Here is a 19,739-nt window from a genome sequence, read left to right on the forward strand (position 1 = left end):
GCCACCATGCCTAATTTTTGGTATTTTTTGTAGAGATGGGGTTTCACCATGTTGGTCAGGCTGGTCTCAAACTCCTGACCGAAGTGTTGGGATTACAGGTATGAGCCATTGCACCCAGCCGAGATTCCGTCTTTAAAAAAAAAAAGTGAGGGGCATTATACAAAGTGGAGAGTCCTTAAAAAGCTCAGACTTCGTACAGGAAACAGGCAATGCTGGCTGCACCAGTCCTTTTGTCTGGTCAGTGTGGGGAAATCTGTGAAACCTTCACAAGGTCACCAATGGTCAGATGACAGTTCAGATTCAGGCTCCATCACTTGCCAGTTGGGTAAACTTGAGCGAGTGTTTCTTGGAGCCTCAGTTTTGTCCGTAAAAAGGGAATAATAAACTCAAAAGATGGTGGAGATTAAACTAGGTATCTGAATGTGCTTGGTACACCATCTAGGTAGGCACTAAGTGTTCTGTGAACACTTCTGTGGCTGTTTATCTTGCCATTTTCACAAATGCCACGCCTGGCTTTGTGCTTCTTAACCACTTTCTTACAATGATGTTTTAATTCCTGTGAAGAAATAGCCCACGAGGTATCTGTTCTGTCAAAGGCTTAGATGAAATGTTTTCACCCAACTGCTACCTCTTGGAACAACCAAAAAACACAAACAAGTAGAAGGGAACTAATAGTAAAATTCAAACCTGAGAAACGAAAAATCTTTGTTAGCACATTATATCCAATTGCATGCTAATTCACCAGCGTTCATTATTTTACACATACTACAAAGGTAAGAAAAAAATTTCTCTTCATCGCAGTCTATGAAATAGAATTCATTAATACTTGAACAATAGTGAAGTGAGCAATAGAGGGTAGTCCTGACAATTCGGAAGCTGAACAACTACATACGAAATGCAACTACTTGGTTATAATTGAAATCAGATTAAAAACAGTATGTTTAGGTCAGGCACAGTGGCTCATGCCTGTAATCCCAGCATTTTGGGAGGCCAAGGCAGAAGGATTGCATGAGCCCAGAAATTTGAGACTGGCCTAGGCAACAAAGTCAAATCGTGTCTCTTCAAAAAATCAAAAAAATCAGCCAGGCATGGTGGCATCCTCCTGTGATCCCAGTTACACAGGAGGATGAGGGGATGAGGCAGGAGAATCACTTGAGCACAGGAAGTCAAGGCTGCGGTGAGCTGTGTTCTCATTACTGCACTCCAGCCTGGGCGACAGAGCGAGACCCAGTCTCAAACGGAAACAAAACAATCCAGCTGTTTGGCGATATATCACACATTCAGAGTCCACAGAACAGAGCTGACCAAAGCCATCGCCAGCCTCTCCGCAGCAGCAAATGAAAAGTTTTTTTTTTTTGAGATGGAGTCTTGCTCTGTTGCCCAGGCTGGAGTACAACATGATCTTGGCTCACTGCAACCTCTGCCTCCCAGGTTCAAGCAATTCCATGTGTGAGCCAATGTGTCCGGCCAAGAAGGCCTTTAATAACTCTGACAACCCTTTCTTCTTCCAAATGCCATTTTTTTTTTTTTTTAATTTACTGTGTAATTTGAGAGTTCAGAGGTTGTACAGTTGAGGTGAAAAGAGGAGCATGACAGGCAAGTAAGAATTGTAATGAGTCCAGACCTGGCTTACTGGTAGTCTGGCCCACAGCGTAAACAGCCCTCTATTTAAAAAAAATTGTTAACAAGGTGCTAAGGAGACATAAATCAGAGTAATCCATATTTGAGATCATCCATTATATCCCCAACCAAAAAAAAGGAGACCTCTATGGACCAATGGCTAGGATTCAGAAATGCTTAACTATAGAAAATAATTCTCTATAGCCTAGTTTTTGTAACTGGATTTTACCGTAGCAAATGTGGAATAAAGAAAAAGTTTAGGTTTAGGAATACCCATTAGGGTTTTTTTTCCCAGTTACTTTAACATAAAGTACCCTTTAATATATGAAGTGCATCCTTTAAACAGCCAACAGAAAGGAGGTTGTACAACAGAGACGTCATGTTTGCTTTCTAAACATTTGTTTGACTCCTGACACAATGGTTTTGCTTTAGGGTAACATGAAGGTTGCCAAACTTCAAAGTAAAATAAAAGAGATTTTCTGACAAAGCAAATGTTCAGTTCAGAGTTTCCTGATGCAGCCAGCATTCCAAGCAAACTCAACAGGAAGAGGTGAAGTCGTCTTCACTGCATAACCATCGGCGTGGCTGCGGTCCACTGCTTCACATCCCATTCTCCAGGGAAAGGAAGTGTTCGCTGTTATGCATTGTTTAACCAGTAAGTGGTGAGACGCGCCTCTTTACCTGAGGGCTTCCCGACTATAGTTCAGCCACCTTGCTCTCTGGGTCACATGTAGTCCTGAAGCATGGACCATGTTATGGAAAGCCAAGTTTCAATAATTAAAAATGCAGTCAGTCACAATCCTGGGCGCTGTGAGGATGGCTATAGGGCATTCGAACAAAAGATTTTTTTTTTTTTTGGAGACAGGGTCTTGCTCTGTCACACAGGATAGAGTGCAATGGCACAATCTCAGCTCACTACAACCTCCATCTACCAGGCTTAAGCAATCCCTCCTACCTCAGCCTCCCAAGTAGCCGGAACCACAGGCACAAGTCACCGCAACAGGCTAATTTTAGTATTTTTTTTGTAGAGACGGCATTTGCCATGTTGCTCAGGCTAGTCTTGGACTTCTGAGCTCCAGTGATCTGCCCAACTCAGCCTCCCAAAGTGCTAGGATTACAGGCATGAACCACCATGCCTGGCCAAACAAAAGATTAATAAAAACAATGTCTACACAGTTCATGGCAGGGCATAAAAAGGTAATAAATTTTCAACCATGAGATGGGTTCACCATTACCTAGGGATTGGGCCGCCTGCCTGGAGTGGGGGCTGACATGGAAATCCAATTCTAGTGAGGGTCTACGCATGGTAATTGGCAGAAAACATGATAGAACTAAACATTTCAATTCTTCTCTTTTGAGGAAAACAGCTCCTTAGAAAGAGCTTGAGGTTCAAGTCCTTTCTCCACTGTCATCTATTCAGCCATCCAGAGCTTGAAGGTCCTATCATATGAGCAAGTGGCTATGAGCTGCCCATCGGAAGAAATATCTAGGCCCATCACTTTGCCTTCATGGCCGGCCAGAGTCTTCAGCGGGGACCAGCCTGGGTGCGTCCAGATCTTGGCTGTGTTATCATAGGCACCCGTAAGCAAGAAGTTCCCATGGATAGCTACAGAAGAGAAGGGGAATTGCTTGAGGAATTCAGGTATTCAAAAGAGAAGACAACAAAAGCACAAAAGTCTGCAAAAACATACTATTTTTAAAAAACTTATTTCTACATTCAGAAAAAGTCAACATTGATTCTGTCTTCCTACTAGGCCTCCAGGTAAAGGGGATAACCCAAGGCAGACTTAAGGGAACAAATAACAGTAAGGTCCTCTGGCTCATTCCCTGACTGTAAATCTGTTCAGAATAATATTTAGAATTCAGTGCTCAGAGCATCCATGGGGGAAAGAATGAAGCAAAGCACTCATGAAAGTCTTTACTTCCAGCAACGAGAAGCATGCTTTCCCACAGATCTAAGGGTATGGCAGGGGGAAGGAAATTATAATTTGCTCCTTTACCAGTAGGTCAAATTCTCTCCTGTTCTACTTCTCAGTTTAAGCTAAAGTCTGGCCTGTATTGCACGGGAACACAATACTGTTTGTCTGTGTCATTTAGATCTAAAATAGGAGGAAAGCTTACGCTCAAACTTCACACCAGTCACTAAGTTCTGATGAGCAGGGATGGTGTAGACGCAACGCCGCTGTCGAAGGTCCCACACTTTGCAGGTGTTGTCACCACTGCCGGTTGCAATATGATAGCTGTGGATCGGATGCAGTACTGAAGTTAGAAATAGAGTACTTTCTGACCCAGAACCCTTTTTCACCCCTCATTCAGTGTGTTTATTTTACCCATTGGGGGAGAAATTTATTCCATAGATTTCTTTCAGGTGGCCTTCTAAGAACATGATACAACGTCCTGTGCGTAGGTCCCAAACTCGACCAAATGCATCCAGTCCCCTGATAAAATAATTTATAAATGAACACTTTGAATCCAGTTCTCTGTGGAAGCACGCATACATAAGAGGTGAGAGTACTGAGCTGCCCCTGGCTACATGGGAGAAGCCTTACCCAGTGCCAGCCAAAGAGCCATCTTGATGGAAGGCAATGTCATACACACCCATGCTGTGGCCTTCCTGATGCAGGATCTCCTCTTGAGCCTCCAAATCCCATAATCGCCATGAACGGTCATAGCTAAAACCAAATCACACTAACAATCAACCAGCTGGTATTTATCCAGTTTCTACAACATATAAAGTATTGTAAGTCATTATAGCTTGTTATTAATGCTTCTGAAACTATTCATATAACCATATTAACAGGAAGCTCCTTTCTGACATAAACAATGACTCAACAACTAAGCTTATCTGCCTTAGGTGCTGACTGAAAACCATGGACTCGCTATAAACCTCTAGTGCCTATTTATTTATTTATTTATTTTTGAGACAGAGTCTCACTCTGTTGCCCAGCCTGGAGTACAGTGGCGCAATCTCGGCTCACTGCCAGCTCCACTTCCTGGGTTCAAGTCATCCTCCTGCCTCAGCCTTCTACGTAGCTGGGACTACAGGTGTGCACCACCATGCCCAGCTAATTTTTGTATTTTTCGTAGAGATGGGATTTCACTATGTTGGCCAGGCTGGTCTCGAACTCCTGAGCTCAGGTGATCCACCTACCTTGTTCTCCCAAAGTGCTGGGATTACAGGTGTGAGCCACCGTGCCCAACCTAGCGGCTATTTTAACAGGATTCCCCAAGAATGGCCCAGCAAAGACTGTGTTGCCTTCTTCCTTCTTCCACTGTTATGCTCTTTCATTTATCAAGCATTTATACATTTACTAGGCCCTAAAATGGATGTTGGGAATACAAAAATCACTCACAGACAAATAGATCAACGGAAGAGAATAGGAAGTACAGAAATAACCACACATACATGGTCAGATGATTTTCAACAAGGGTACTGAAACATTTCCAACAGAGAAAGGAAAGTCTCTTCAGTACACAGTGGTGTAACTGACTATGCACATGGAAATAAAGACAAAAGAGACAAACTCAATTAAAAAAAACAGGCAAAGCATATGACAGGGCACTCAAGAGCAACAGTGATCAGGGTAATAAGAATGAAAATCATGGGAGATCACTACACACCTGCTAGATTGGGCAAAATGGTAAGTCTGACAATACCAAATGTTAACAGGGATGTGAAGTAACCAGAACTCCGGGAATGTAAAATGGTGTAACCGTTTTGGAAAACTGGTGGGGAGTTTAGAAAAAGTTAAATATACGTCTAATACCTCTACCCTATGACCCAGCAATTTGTACTCATGTCCACAAAAAGCCTGGTACAAGAATATTTATAGCAGCTTCATTCCGACTGGCCCAAACCTGGAAACAGCCCAAGTGTCCATCAACAGGAGAATGGATAAACTATGGCACAGTCATAAAAATGAACAACCCCCAGCAATAAAAAGGAATTACTGATACATGCAACAACATGAATGACTCTTAACAATGTTATGCTGAGAGAAAGAAGCCTGCCACAAATGAATTCACACAGTATGAATAGACGTAATTAATTTATGGTGATAGAAGTCAGATCAGCAGTTGCTTCAGAAGGGGAGTTGGCTGGAAAAGGGCATGAGGGACCTTTCTGGGGTGATGGGACTGTTCTCTACATTGACAGGGGTGTGGGTCACAGGAATGGTACACATTTGTAAAGAATGATAGCTTTGTACACAAAATAAATCCATTCCATTGTATGTAAATTACAGCTTAATGAAAAAGTTCTCTAGCAGATTCTAGCCTCTCTGAACTTACAGAACCAGGAAGGGAGACTTACATACCTGTAGCATTGGACAAAAGTGAAAATCCTTGTTTTCTGGTAATTTGTAACTCTGAAATTTCAGATCAATTGTAATTTAAAGGCAAATATGACTGGGTGCGGTGCCTCATGCCTATAATCCCAGCACTTTGGGAGGCCGAGGCAGGAAGATCACTTGACGTCAGGAGTTCAAGACCAGCCTGGCCAACATGGTGAAACCCTGTCTCTACCAAAAATAAAAAATTAGCTGGGCGTGGTGGCACGTGCCTGTAGTCCCAGCTACTAGGGAGGTCGAGGCAGGAGAATCGCTTGAACCCAGGAGGCAAAGGTTGCAGTGAGCTGAGATCGCGCCACTGCACTCTAGCCTGGGTGACAGAGTGAGACTCTGCCTCAAAAAAAAAAAAAAAAAAAAAAAGGCAAATATACTTAGCCCTCACTATATTAAACATTCTCCTCTGATTCCAATTCTCTGCAGCCCAAGAAAATCCTACCTAAAGATCTCTGCTCTAAAAATTTACCTGGCACATAGCCATAAAGAGTTAAGAAGATGCCACAGGCCTATATGGATAAAACAGTAACAGGATGGCTCACCAGGTGGTGCCCAGGAAACGTCCTGATGGATGCCACATTACCCGGGCCACACGCACTGTATGGCCTTCAATATCTGCCACTGGTTCATCACTGGAAAAGAACCAAACATATAAACAATTTTATAGACATATAAATATTCCCAAAACTGATTACCTTTTGTGCAGCTATACCCATTCTTTACAACATGAGAGGCTAAATTGTAACTACACTTGTAAAATACTTCGGCCCAATAAGCAAAATAGTCATTCTGTACCAAAGGAGTACCTGAATTCTAGAAAGAAAACATGCTTTGGAAGAGACATAAGGACACAGAAATCACACAGTTTTGGTACAGGATTACAGATAAACCTTTTTCAAATTTAGGCCTGTTCTAAGATCCAAATGAAAAAGGAACTCCTAACTAGAGATGAGGCTTAGTCTCCTTTTGGTGGCTATTAAATTCTACAATCCAGCAACCACCAAAAGATCTGAAACATCAGCAAAAGGAAATAAACATGAACTCTAAGGAGGGTAATTAAAAAGGGAACTTTGTCAATGTGCATACACAGAACAAGCCAAAGCCCGAAGGGAATAAATATTGCTAAGTATTACCAAAGCCAATTAAAACTCGCTGTGCTCGTAAGTCAGACCCTGCCTGGTGAGGAATGAAGACATTAATTAGCTCTTATAAAAATTCTCAAGTAAAAACCTTCATGTGTTTTCCCAAAGAAAGAAAACTAAGCAATTAAATTCAGATGTCTTTTGGCCAACGGGGTGCTTCCAAAGTTTTTTTTTTTTTTTTGAAAACAATCACATAAACACATGTTAAAAAACTGTTGTAGTTGGAAAATACATTCTAGGTAAAGGATGACGCTACTGGGAGGAGACATCTCCCTGGTAATACTGCTAGACAGAACCTCACTTTCCTCTCCCCTGTGGCTGTTTGCTAAGAACCAATGAATTGCCAAGAATATTATCTTTAGTTCATTGTTAATCATGTAGGAGGTAGCCTGGATCTTTCTGGAATAAATGGAGCCAGGAAATAGTGGTCACTAGGCTACAGGCAAAAATCAAGATCCAAAGTTAACAGGTAAGAAAAAACTGACGTAACTCCTTTAGTAAGAAAAGGCCTAAGAATGAAATCTTCCACTTACTTCATTTTCACACTAAGTTACCTTGACTCTTAAACCATCTTGGGGGTTAAATGCCAGATTTTTTTTTCTTTCAAGACAGAGTCTTGCTCTGTCGCCCAGGCTGGAGTGCAGTGGTGCGATCTTAGCTCACCACAACCTTCACCTCCCAGGTTTAAGCAATTCTCCTGCCTCAGCCTTAAGGTGTGAACCACTGTGCATGGCCTAAATGCCAGATTGTTAACCTGAGGTCCTGGGGACCAACCAATCAAACATCTTCTTTAGTGATGGCAGTGTGGGCCGCAGAACAGTGATATTCACCTGTCGAGACTCCAAAGCTTCACAGAGCCATCAGCCGCACAAGAGGCCAGGTTGACATCTTTTTGGTCCAAGGAGACAGTAGATTTGGGATGGAATACAATTGCTCCTACATTTGTGTTATGCCCTAAAGGAGTGTAAGAGATCCAAGTTAAAAGGTTCCTGCCTCTTTATAACCTGTGTACAAATACAGACTATGATGAACATCACAGGTAAGTATATACTAGGGAACATGTGGACATAGAGAGTATGAAAGTGACTATTCAACTATTAAAACATGAACTATTTTAAGCTACCATTTAAATTATATTTTTTAAAAAAGCAAAACAAAAAAAAAACCCATTGTGGTTTTGGTTTAGAGATTACAAAATGCCAGAGTGTGACTGGACATGACAGAAAAGTGGATGTGTATGAAGTTGTGATAGTCCAGTCTTGCAGCCAGAGAAAACCAAGTCAAATCAAATCAAGAATTAATGCTGTGTGTATGGGGTCTGAGTGTCAAGCAGAGTTTACGGTGTAACTGAGTTCACACTGGGAAAAAGACTGAGATTTAGATAAGACTCTAACTTACCTCGAAGAGTGTGAAGGAGGTTGCAATCAGGAACAGACCAGAGCTTGCAAAGCCCACTCCTATCAAATACAAAGGAAAGCATCTCAGCCAGGGTTGGTCTGGGAAGGAAAAGGTACCTTGGTAATATTACTAAAGGACAATCTCTTCTCAACCCCAACAAACTTTACAATGGCTGACAGAAACATAAAAGCCTTATAGTTGGAAGGGTTATAGAAGAAAAAGCTACCTCCAGCCTGCACGCAACTAGAGGCTTTTACTGGACTATAATTAACACTACACCAGTAGCCATTTTCCTTAACTTTTGGATCCACTTGTGAGGGAAGGTGGGGCAAATTAAACTATCCAATAATACTAATATTAATAGTGATACTATCCTTAAATATGAACAGTATTTTGCTGATTACAAAGTATTTAAATTTTTTTTTGAGAAAGGGTGTCACTCTGTCACCTAGGCTGGAGTGCAGTAGCATGATCACAGTTCACTGCAGCCTCAACCTCCCAGGCTCAAGCAATTCTATCACTCAGCCTCCTGAGTAGCTGGGACTAATAGGCGCATGCCACCACACCTGGCTAACCTTTAAAAAATTAAATAAATTTTTAAAAATTTTATGGGCCAGGTACAGTGGCTCACGCCTGTAATCCCAGCACTTTGGGAGGCCGAGGCAGGCAGATCACAAGTCAGGAGATTGAATCCCTCTTGGCTAACACAGTGAAATGCTGTCTTTACTAAAAACACAAAAAATTAGCCGGGCATGGTGGTGGGCGCCTGTAGTCCCAGCTGCTTGGGAGGCTCAGGCAGGAGAATGGCATGAACCCAGGAAGCGGAGCATGAAGTGAGCTGAGATCGTGCCACTGCACTCCAGCCTGGGCGACAGTATGAGACTCCGTCTCAAAAGAAAAAAAAAAATGTGTAGAGACAGGGTCTCACTATGCTGCCCAGGCTGGTCTCAAACTCCTGGGCTCAAGTGATCCTCCCACCTCGGCCTTCTGAAGTGCTGGGATTACAAGCGTGAGCCACCCTGCCTGGCTGGCCTTAAACTTTATTTAGGCCAGCCTAATTTTTGGAAAATTTTGGAAAATTTTCAACAAATTACTTTTATATCTATTATCTCAGATGATCTTTCTAACAGACCTGTGAAGTAGGTACAGCAGGAATGATCATTTATACTTTACAGTGAAGGTAATGAGGCTTGGAGAGGTGGACTGATTTGTGCAGTCCCTTGGCTTTCTCCTAAACCAGTCTCAAGGTCGGCCTAGTCAAGTAGCTCCTGTGTATTAAATCTAAGTTTCCTTTCTCTTTAGTTAGCCATGTCTCACAAAAAAACACAACCATTTGGGAGGCCGAGGCGGGTGGATCACAAGGTCAGGAGATGGAGACCATCCTGGCTAACATGGTGAAACCCTGTCTCTACTAAAAATAAAAAAAATAAAAAAAAAATAAAAAAAAAAAATTTGTCAGGCATGGTGGCAGGCACCTGTAGTCTCAGCTACTCAGGAAGCTGAGGCAGGAGAATGGTGTGAACCCAGGAGGCGGAGCTTGCAGTGAGTGGACACTGTGCCACTGCACTCCAGCCTCGGCGACAAAGTGAGACTCCATCTCAAAAAAAAAAAACCAAACCAAACCAAACAACCAAACTCAAACAAAACAACAAAGTTACCACATCCTGAGTTTTCTGCGTATGTGGTGATAAGAAAATAAAACAAAGATAAACCAATAATTAACATTTAATGAGCCCTTACTACATACCAGGCACTGTCAAGGCAAAATGCTTTACAAACACTACCTCATCCCACTTTACAGATAAGGACACTGAAGCTGACAGGGATTAAGTATCTTAGGGAGATCACATAACTGAAAAAGAAAAGCCAGACTGAGTTATGGATACTAGTTGGTCTGTAAACTCACTACATGACCTGCTCCAAAATACTAGTGTCAAGAATGTGACAGAGTGCTAGAGTGTAATGAATCTCTGGGGTCACTGGTGAAGACTGAGAACGGCTAAACCAAGTCTGCATCATATTATACAACAGGTAGAGCACTGACTGATATCTGTAGTTTGGTGTGATCATGAGAAGCAGAGAAAGAGGACGTACAAATAGACGTCTAAGACAAATGCTAATATTTTCCTGAGCCTGTTCCCCATTTAGGAAAAAATGTCACTGTAAAATGGAACTTACCAACAAGCTGTGGCCAGCATCTTGGAATTGGGACTAAAGTGACAGTAGGAGATAGGCCGATCATCCCCAATCTGACTGCAAAAATTATTCAAAGACTTAAAAAGAAAAAAAACACACACACACGATGATCATTAATAGGTTAATCTGAGTTCCTTGGCTTTTCCACCAAAAAAAGAACAACAAAGCAACTTTTCAGTTTTAACCCATCCCAAGATTCTTCTGTGGTTTTGAGACAGAGTGTTGCTCTGTCGCCCAGAGTGGAGTGTAGTGGTGTGATCTTGGCTCACTGCAACCTCTGCCTCCCAGGTTCAAGCGATCCTCCCATCTCAGCCTCCCAAGTACCTGGGATTACAGGCGCATGACACCATATCTGGCAAATTTTTGTACTTTTAGTAAAGACAGGGTTTCATCATGTTGACTAGGCTGGTCTCAAACTCCTGAGCTCAGGTGACCCACCCACCTCTGCCTCCCTAAGTGCTGGGATTACAGGCATGAGCCACTGCACCCAGCTGTTTTCTATAGTCTTAGTATCACAACTTCTGAGTCAGATAAATATAAACAGAAAACCCCAGAGAAACTTTGACGTATTAACAGGGAGAAATAAAGAAGAGAACCATAGGCCTCTGCTGAGTACAAAGCACAGCAAGCTCCTGTCACGTTAACTGATTGCTCCTTCCATGTCACAGCAGCTCAGCTCAAGCAGGGAGGGATCGCTCTAGTCACCTCTACCTTCCCAGAGGTGGGCCAAAGTAGAAAAATCACACAAATATGAAGAACCTTTAAGACGTGGGACAATCACTGGGAGCATCTTACCCGGAGAGACTTGTGCAGCTCTTGCATCTGGGAGGTCCTTGTTGTCTCAGGAATCTCCTTATGGAGTCGGGCCTCTTCCAAGCGTTTCATTGCCCTGTGACACAGAAACACCATCACCAGGAGCAACAGGGTTGTAAACAAGGGTCCACATGTATCTCTACCCCTCAATTTCATTTAACAACCACAGTCATTATCAAGCACTCAGTTCCTGAAACACACACACAAAATATGCTTCTTTCTTCTACTGGAGGCTCTCTTTACCTGGGCAATGAATAATTAGCAATCCATAGTCTTGCCACCTTCAAGCTATTTGGTCCTTCATGGTACCAGGTCTGCTGATACTGAAAGGCAAATTAAGAGCAGAAAGGTCAAATCTGAAGCATTCTACTCCTGTCGTTTCTCCATGTTAACTGCCCAGAAGGAAGGTGAATTCGTTTGGTAATAGTATGAAATCAGGCATATGGCTTTCTACCGTATTTTTTTTCTATGATATGTAAATAGATGGTTATACCAGGAATGCTATGATTCTTTCCTGACTGGAAAACTCACTTAGCTCCATTCATACTTACAAAGGAACCAAAACTACTGCCAGCAACTATTCTTGAATGGTAGAGCCTTCAAAGACACTTCCCTCCATCATCTTAGCAAAGCAAACCATTGAAAGCAGAAAATGAGAGACCTATCTCCTCATTTCCTTCATGTTTACACTGTGAAGTTAAAGACATGTTCTACCTCTTCTTTGGACTTCTTAGACTTCTCATCATCCTTTTTGGTCTTTTTCAAGGCATCAGTACCGACGACTGAGAGGATATTTCTTAACCTGTTAAAAAAAAAAAAAAAAAGATCAGAATTTAAACATGGTTGACATAACACTGTTTTTAAAGTACACTTTAACACAGTTTTAAACACTGTTTTTAAAGCTCCCCTAAGATGGGAGCAAGCCTCTACTATTCTCTTACTGTTCAAACCACCTAGCAACCTTTTTTTTTTTTTTCTTTTCAAGAGATGAGGTCTTGTTGTTGCCCAGGGTGGAGTGCAGCGGCACGGTCATGGGTCACTGCAGCCTCAAACTCCTGGGCTCAAGCGATCCTTCCACCCCAGCCTCCTGAGTAGCTGGGACTACAGGTATAATGCTACAACTGGCTAATTTTTAAATTTTTCTGCAGAGACAAGGTCTTGCTATGTTGCTCAGGCAAGTCTTGAACTTCTGGGCTCAAGTGATCCTCCTGCCTCAGTCTCCCAAAGTGCTGGGATTATGGGCATAAGCCACTATGCCCAGCCCTCCAACAACCTTCAAAGAGTCAAGTGGGGATGGCTAAACTCCCACTGTGGTTTCTCCCACTCAGTCTTCTCTATTTGGAAATTCCCAAAATTCAACTATAAGCAATTACTCTATGCAGTTTAGAGTCAATGAGCCCCTACACTGCTACCACTTGGTTTGTGAAGACTGCCAACTTTCACTCAGTGCCACAATGTACTGGATACGGACTCAGGTGCTAACTGTACAGTGATGACTAAGAATCCGTTCTTGATTTCAAGTAGCTTAGTCCTGGGGAAACGACAGAGAGTACTGGCGAACTATATTATATTACCTATCACGACAGCAGTAAGCACACAGTGCTAGAGGGGACTTTGTAAGGGGGATCTAACTAGGCTTAGAGGATCAGGGAAGGCTTCATTAAAAAAAGGTAGTATCTAAATTGAGTCCTCAATGAATCAGGTCAAGGGGGTTAAGAATGAGAAAATGTCAGGCAGAGGGTTAAACAAATAAGGCCTGGAGGTAAGAAAAACATGTTGAGCTTGCAGTCATAAATAATTCAGTATGGCTGGAGCGTGGAACATAGAAGAGGACCGGTGAAGAACAGGGCTGCAAATGCGAGGAGGGGCCAGGTCACAAAGAATTGCTAATGCAGCACTCAGGAGGGCTTACAGGTGAGAAAGATCACCGAAACAGTACGAAGAGTGGATTAAAAGGGAAGAATAATGGCAGGGAAATCAGACAGTACTGCTGTAGTGACCCTCTGAGTCACAACGGTGGACTGAAATTCAGATAGTAGCAGTAGTGACTCAAGGGATTCATTTAAGGAACATAATAATGAATAAGACTTTGCTGGTGGAAAAAACAAACTAAACAGTAATAAAAAAGTATACCCTTCGAAAAGGCTAATAAAACAACATACTATGACAGAGAATGGAGGGGTTAGGTGTGATGAAAGGCTTCTTTGAATGGGTGGCATTTATGCTGAAACAAAAGAATAAAGTTTGACAGGGATCCAGATTCAATAAAAAATGAAGAAGAAAGGCTCAAGCCTGAAATCCCAGCACTTTGGGAGGCCAAGGCAGGCGGATCACTTGAGGTCAGGAGTTTGAAACCAGCCTAGCCAACATGGTGAAACCCGTCTCTACTAAAAATACAAAACTTAACCAGACATGGTGCCACATGCCTGCAGTCCCAGCTACTTGGGAGGCTGAAGCAAGAGAATGGCTTGTACTTGGGAGGTGGAGGTTGCAGTGAGCCGAGATTGTACCATTGCACTCCAGCCTAGGTGACACAGCAAGACTCTGTCTCAAAGAAAAAAAAAAAGAAAAAAAGGAAGAAAAAAAGGTTCTAAAAGCCAAGAGAGAGGAATAAAAATAGACCAATTATGTGGGAAAACATAAAAAGAACTAGCATATTCCAGAAGGACCAATGTGGCTATTCTAGTAAATTGGGGAAGGGTGGTATGGGTAAGGCTGAAGACCTTACAGACCATGAAAAGAGTTTTTTACTCCAAGTATGAGATGACAATCTAGGATTTTAAGCAAGCAATCAACACAACATGTTTGGGGCTATCACAACAGTGCAGATTTGAAAGCAGTAAAGATAGAGCAATGATAGATTGGAGTTGTAGCTCGCAAGCAGAATAGATTAGATTTTGCTGATGAATTATAAAGGAGGCTAGGTAGATTTTCAACTAAGAACTGTATGAGTATAGGAGAGAGCTGGGGAAATATTTCAATTCAGATGCCTCAAGTCTGAAGTACCTGTGGGATGCCTCAGCTACAACGAGAGATCTGGGAATCAACAGAACACACACAGTGAATGATGCCAAGGGAGTAGATCTGATCATCAAGGGCAAGTAGAGAAGGCAGCCTGTAAAGGGTAGGCAGAGAAAAAGAGGTTTAGAAGGTAAGCGAGAAGAACTAGCTAGTGAGAGACAGGAAAATCAAGAGGATTTGGTCTTAGGAGAGTGAAGGAAAGGGAGTATTCCAAGGAGGGAGTGGCTGGCAGTATACTAGGGCTATTCTTAGTAAAAGTGGGTTGGTGACCTTAATAAGGAGCAATTTTAATGTGGCAGGGGTCGGTCAGTTTGCAGCAGGTTGAAGAGTAAATAAGGGTAAGGACCTCAAGAGAGTAATAGAGAAAACCCTTCCAACAAGCTGGATGATGAAGGGGAGATGAGACAGTGGATAGAGACCAGAAGGGCTCTTCATAATTGTGTATGACTAGACCACAACTAAAAGACTTTGCAACCTGTAAATCATAAGAGGGCATTACCCGAGGACCGTACCCCTCTTCAATAAAATCCAAAAAACATTTATCATTGTTTTAGGTTACTGACATAGAATGCATTTGATGTCTAAATTTTCAAAGCCCCAAAACAAATGTTTATCCAATTCAAAACTTGCACTGGGGAGGGGAGGCAAGGGAGCATGTTAGCACCCTCTTCCCAGTCTATAAAGAAAAACTGGCCAGGCGTGGAGGCTCACGCTTGTAATCCCAGCACTTTGGAAGGCTAAGGTGGGTGAATCATTTGAGGTTAGGAGTTCAAGACCAGCCTGGCCAGCATGGTGAAACCCTGTCTCTACTAAAAATACAAAAATTAGCTGGGCATGGTGGCGGGTGCCTGTAATCCCAGCCACTTGGGAGGCTGAGGCAGGAAAATTGCTTGAACCTGGGAGGTGGAGGCTGCAGTGTGCCAAGATCATGACACTGCACTCCAGCCTGGGTGACAGAGCAAGACTCTACCTCAAAAAAAGAAAAAAAAAATTAATAGTAGAATAAAAATTGGCCTAAGATAGATGATAGGCTAACTCATATAAACACAGTAAGATATTGGTAACATGATAACATGATTTGAGACATTCTTTTTTTTTTTTTTTTTTTTTTTTTGAGACGGAGTCTCGCTCTGTCACCCAGGCTGGAGTGCAGTGGCCGGATCTCAGCTCACTGCAAGCTCCGCCTCCCGGGTTTACGCCATTCTCCTGCCTCAGCCTCCGGAGTAGCTGGGACTACAGGCGCCCGCCACCTCGCCCGGCTAAGTGTTTGTATTTTTAGTAGAGACGGGGTTTCACTGTGTTAGCCAGGATGGTCTCGATCTCCTGACTTCGTGATCCGCCCGTCTCGGCCTCCCAAAGTGCTGGGATTACAGGCTTGAGCCACCGCGCCCGGCCGATTTGAGACATTCTATTCAAGTTCAACTAAAACATCAACCAAAATTTGGAGTAGAACCCTGTGATTATAATAAAGAAAAAAAGTAAATGTTTAGAAAGGTGACCTTTCTCTTCTTTCAGCAGGACCCTCTCCAAAAAGTGTGATGGGTTCCCCCAAGGCTCTAAGGCAAGCCTTGACCTCTGAGTCATCTGTGGAAACATTGATCTGCCGGGCTCGCTTCCTTCTCTCAAACTCAGCCAATACTTCTGCCTGTCGCTCACTGATATGCTCTTCAATTTCAAACACTTCTCCTGTCAAAAAGAAAACAGGCAACATCAGCAGATCTTCTTCAAATGGAGAGAAATAAATAATTGCAGTCTGTGTATGCCCTGAGAGAAAGGTAATGTCTAATATATTACACATTTTATAGTTTACTGCTTTTCAGTTTATTAAATTATGCCAAACACATAAACCTAAATGACACAACTTCAAAAGGCAGGAAAATGGTTCAAGCCACCTCTGGTTTCATTTATTAACTTTATACCTCTACATAACTTTACAAAGCTATTTATTCTCTAAAGGAGTCCCAGTATAGGGATACTTAACAAATAATTAACTAGTAAACTGCAAATAATTACCATGAAAATGAGAGTTCCACAACTATAAGGATTTCTGGAAAATCTAGCAATAGTTTTGAAACCCACACCAAAATACAAGTGTGATAAAAAATGAGAGGTACAGTGGTGACATTATGTTTAAAAACAGTATAAAAACTTTAAAAAGTCACTAGGCTACAGCACATGTGTTTAGAAAATGTGTGGGAGGATCAATGAGAAACCTGACAGATGTCCCTACTGCAGAAGAGTCTTCAGTTTTTTGAGACGGAGTCTCGCTCTGTCGCCCAGGCTGGAGTGCAGTGGCGCCATCTCAGCTCACTGCAAGCTCCGCCTCCCGGGTTCACACCATTCTCCTGCCTCAGCCTCCCGAATAGCTGGGACTACAGGAGCCCGCCACCACACCTGGCTAATTTTTTTGTATTTTTAGTAGAGACGGGGTTTCACCATGTTAGCCAGGATGGTTTCCATCTCCTGACGTCGTGATCCACCCACCTCGGTCTCCCAAAGTGCTGGGATTACAGGCGTGAGCCATCACACCCAGCCAGAGGAGTCTTCATTTTATGCCCTCTGGTATTGTCTGAATTTCTTATGACAAATATGCGTAATTTTATTTTAAAAATAGAGTGGACCTCTCATTACTGACATGGAGAGATATCCTCAATGGTATATAAAATGAAAAATGGGGGTTATACAACAATTTACATATCATGTTTTCACTTATGGAAAAAATGACGTATTTTTATAGCTGTATTAAAATTCTAAGATATACAATCAATTAATTAAAAAATACTGGATTTTCTACTTCACACATTCATACACTGTTTGATCTTTTAAAAGAAAAATAACTATTACCTTTTTTTTTTGAGACAGGGTCTCTCTCTGTTGTCCAGGCTGGAGTGCAGTGGTACAATCATGACTCACTGCAGCCTTGAACTCCCACCTCAGAACCCCAATTAGCTGGGAATACAGGCACGCGTCACCATGCCCGGCTAATTTTCTACTTTTTTGTAGAGATGGGGTATCACTATTTGCCCAGGCTGGTCTTGAATTCCTGGGCTCAAGCCGGACTCCCACTTCGCAGCCTCCCAAAGTGCTGGGATTACAGGTTTCAGCCACCAGGCTTGGCCACTATTACTTTTATAATAAAACAAGATATCTCAGCCAGGTGCAGTGGCTCACGCCCGTAATCCCAGCACTTTGGGAGGCCGAAGTGGGCAGATCATTTGAGGTCAGGAGTTGGAGACCAGCCTGCGCAACATGGTGAAACCCCGTCTCTACTAAAAATACAACAATTAGCTGGGTGTGGTAGCCGGCACCTGTAATCTCAGCTAATCGTGAAGCTGAGGCAGGAGAATCACTTGAACACAAAAGGCAGAGGTTGCAGTGAGCCACGGTTATGCCACTGCATTCCAGCCTGGGCAAGAGAGTGAGACCCTGTGTCAAAAAAAAAAAAAAAAAAAAAAAAGATATTTCCCTTTGGGTAAAAAATAATTGGAAAACTTCAAAAGGGAGATTATCACGAACCACTCTAGCTGCAAACCAATGCCAGAACTATGTTAGATCTCCAGAAGACAAATGGAATCAATCTGAATCCAAATGTACACTGAATTTTTGATAAGACTGCTCACTCGTAGAAGCAAAACTATGTAACACATTGTAAGAAAAAGGCTCTCTGCATGATTTTAAGGGGGTAGGCAAAATACAGCCTTATAGATGCAAGTTTAAGAATTGAAATTCTGCCAGGCGCAGTGGCTCACGCTTGTAATCCCAGCACTTTGGGAGGACGAGGGGGAGGGATCACAAGGTCAGGAGTTTGACCAACATGATGAAACCCCGTCTCTACTAAAAATACAAAAATTAGTTGGGCTTGTTGGTGTGCGCCTGTTATCCCGGCTACTCCGGAGGCTGAAGGAGAACTGCCTGAACCCAGGAGGCGGGGGTTGCAGTGAGCAGACATCGCGCCACTGCACTCCAGCCTGGTGACAGAGCGAGACTCCGTCTAAAACAAAAGAACTTAAATTTTTTGACATTATAAAACTGATGATATTCAAGTTTAGGAAAGTATTCATTACACAAAGAGGTAAAGATGGGTTCACAATTTGCATCTTACCAGAGGTTATATTAATATTTCCAGCTTCGATCCCTGCTTTAAGTCCTTCTTTCCCCAAAATCCCAGACTCTCCTTTGGCCAGACGCTCCCTCTCCTTCTCTTCCAAACTTCCATAATAGATGTGTGGTTTCTTCACAACCGGAGCAACTAAGTCATCGGGTGTTTTAGTTTTGGTTGCCTGCCAAATCAAAAATCTGGATTAAATTGAGGTTTAATCTTGGCAATTTACCGGATTTCCCGAGGATGAAGCTCGCCCTGAGTTTCACAGTCCTATTTCCTTCATAATTGAAAGGACAAATTGGACACTACTTAAGATGTTCTTCATCGATTTGAGGTGAAGGGGAGGGTGTTTCAGTCCCTCACTTTAGCTGACGGGATTGATAAAACTAGTGAGGTTCTCTCGAGTATTTTCATATGAAAGGTTTGCTCTGGAATCTGTTTACTTTATTCTGCTGGAAACGTGGAATCTCGTGTTTTACGATGTATCCAAGATTACTGCTCATCACTGGGGAAATATTAAGGATAGATGAAATAACCAACGCGGTGCTAAAGGATAACAAGTTACAACATTACGAGTGTATACATTTCAAACGTTTCTAGACGTGAGGTAGAAGTTAGTAGGTCTCATTAAAATTTTGAGATCTGCCAAACGCATAAACCTTGGCCAAGACACTTCCCTATTTCAGAGCACCGTTACTGGATGAGTCGGAAGAGATGTTTGCCCTTTGGGGCTGTAGTGGGAGAGGTGCAAATAAGCTACAGTCCACGAAAGCGCTTAGGGGTCAGGAAAACGGTGGTCCGCTGTGTAGAAGACCACTGAGTCCCGCAGCCTTCCTCCTCAGCCCTCCACCGCCTTCTCTCGCTCCCTAACGGCCCCTTCCCGCAGAGATCCTCTTCCCCCTCCGCGCTCCCTGCCAGAGTGAGTTGCGATCCCGGGCTCTGTACCGTGGAGGAGGTTCGCGAGGAAGCCATGCTGGGCTCTGGAGCCGCGAGGCCCCAGCGAAATCCAAGCTCTCCGTTTCAGACCTTCCACCGCGCGCCCAGCAGAGCGGAAGTGCGTCACTGACCGGAAGTGTGTCGCAAACAGGACATGGGCCAAGAGCC

At 42.9% G+C, this 19,739-nt stretch overlaps 1 protein-coding gene across 2 annotated transcripts; it reads right to left on the reverse strand.

Annotated features, from left to right (window-relative positions):
• Positions 1 to 658: 658 nt before the first annotated feature.
• On the reverse strand, positions 659 to 19,660 carry PRPF4 (pre-mRNA splicing tri-snRNP complex factor PRPF4). Of its 2 annotated transcripts, NM_001261569.1 has the most exon segments (14): positions 2,732 to 3,226; positions 3,742 to 3,860; positions 3,951 to 4,058; positions 4,170 to 4,292; positions 6,506 to 6,595; positions 7,936 to 8,059; positions 8,504 to 8,562; positions 10,682 to 10,776; positions 11,495 to 11,588; positions 11,756 to 11,835; positions 12,227 to 12,314; positions 16,033 to 16,219; positions 18,636 to 18,813; positions 19,581 to 19,660. In NM_001261569.1, coding segments are annotated over 14 exon segments (1,566 nt in total). In that variant the 5' UTR covers positions 19,608 to 19,660; the 3' UTR covers positions 2,732 to 3,032.
• Positions 19,661 to 19,739: the final 79 nt, after the last annotated feature.

Source organism: Macaca mulatta, chromosome 15, assembly GCF_049350105.2.
Source record: "Macaca mulatta isolate MMU2019108-1 chromosome 15, T2T-MMU8v2.0, whole genome shotgun sequence".
NCBI lineage: Eukaryota > Metazoa > Chordata > Mammalia > Primates > Cercopithecidae > Macaca > Macaca mulatta.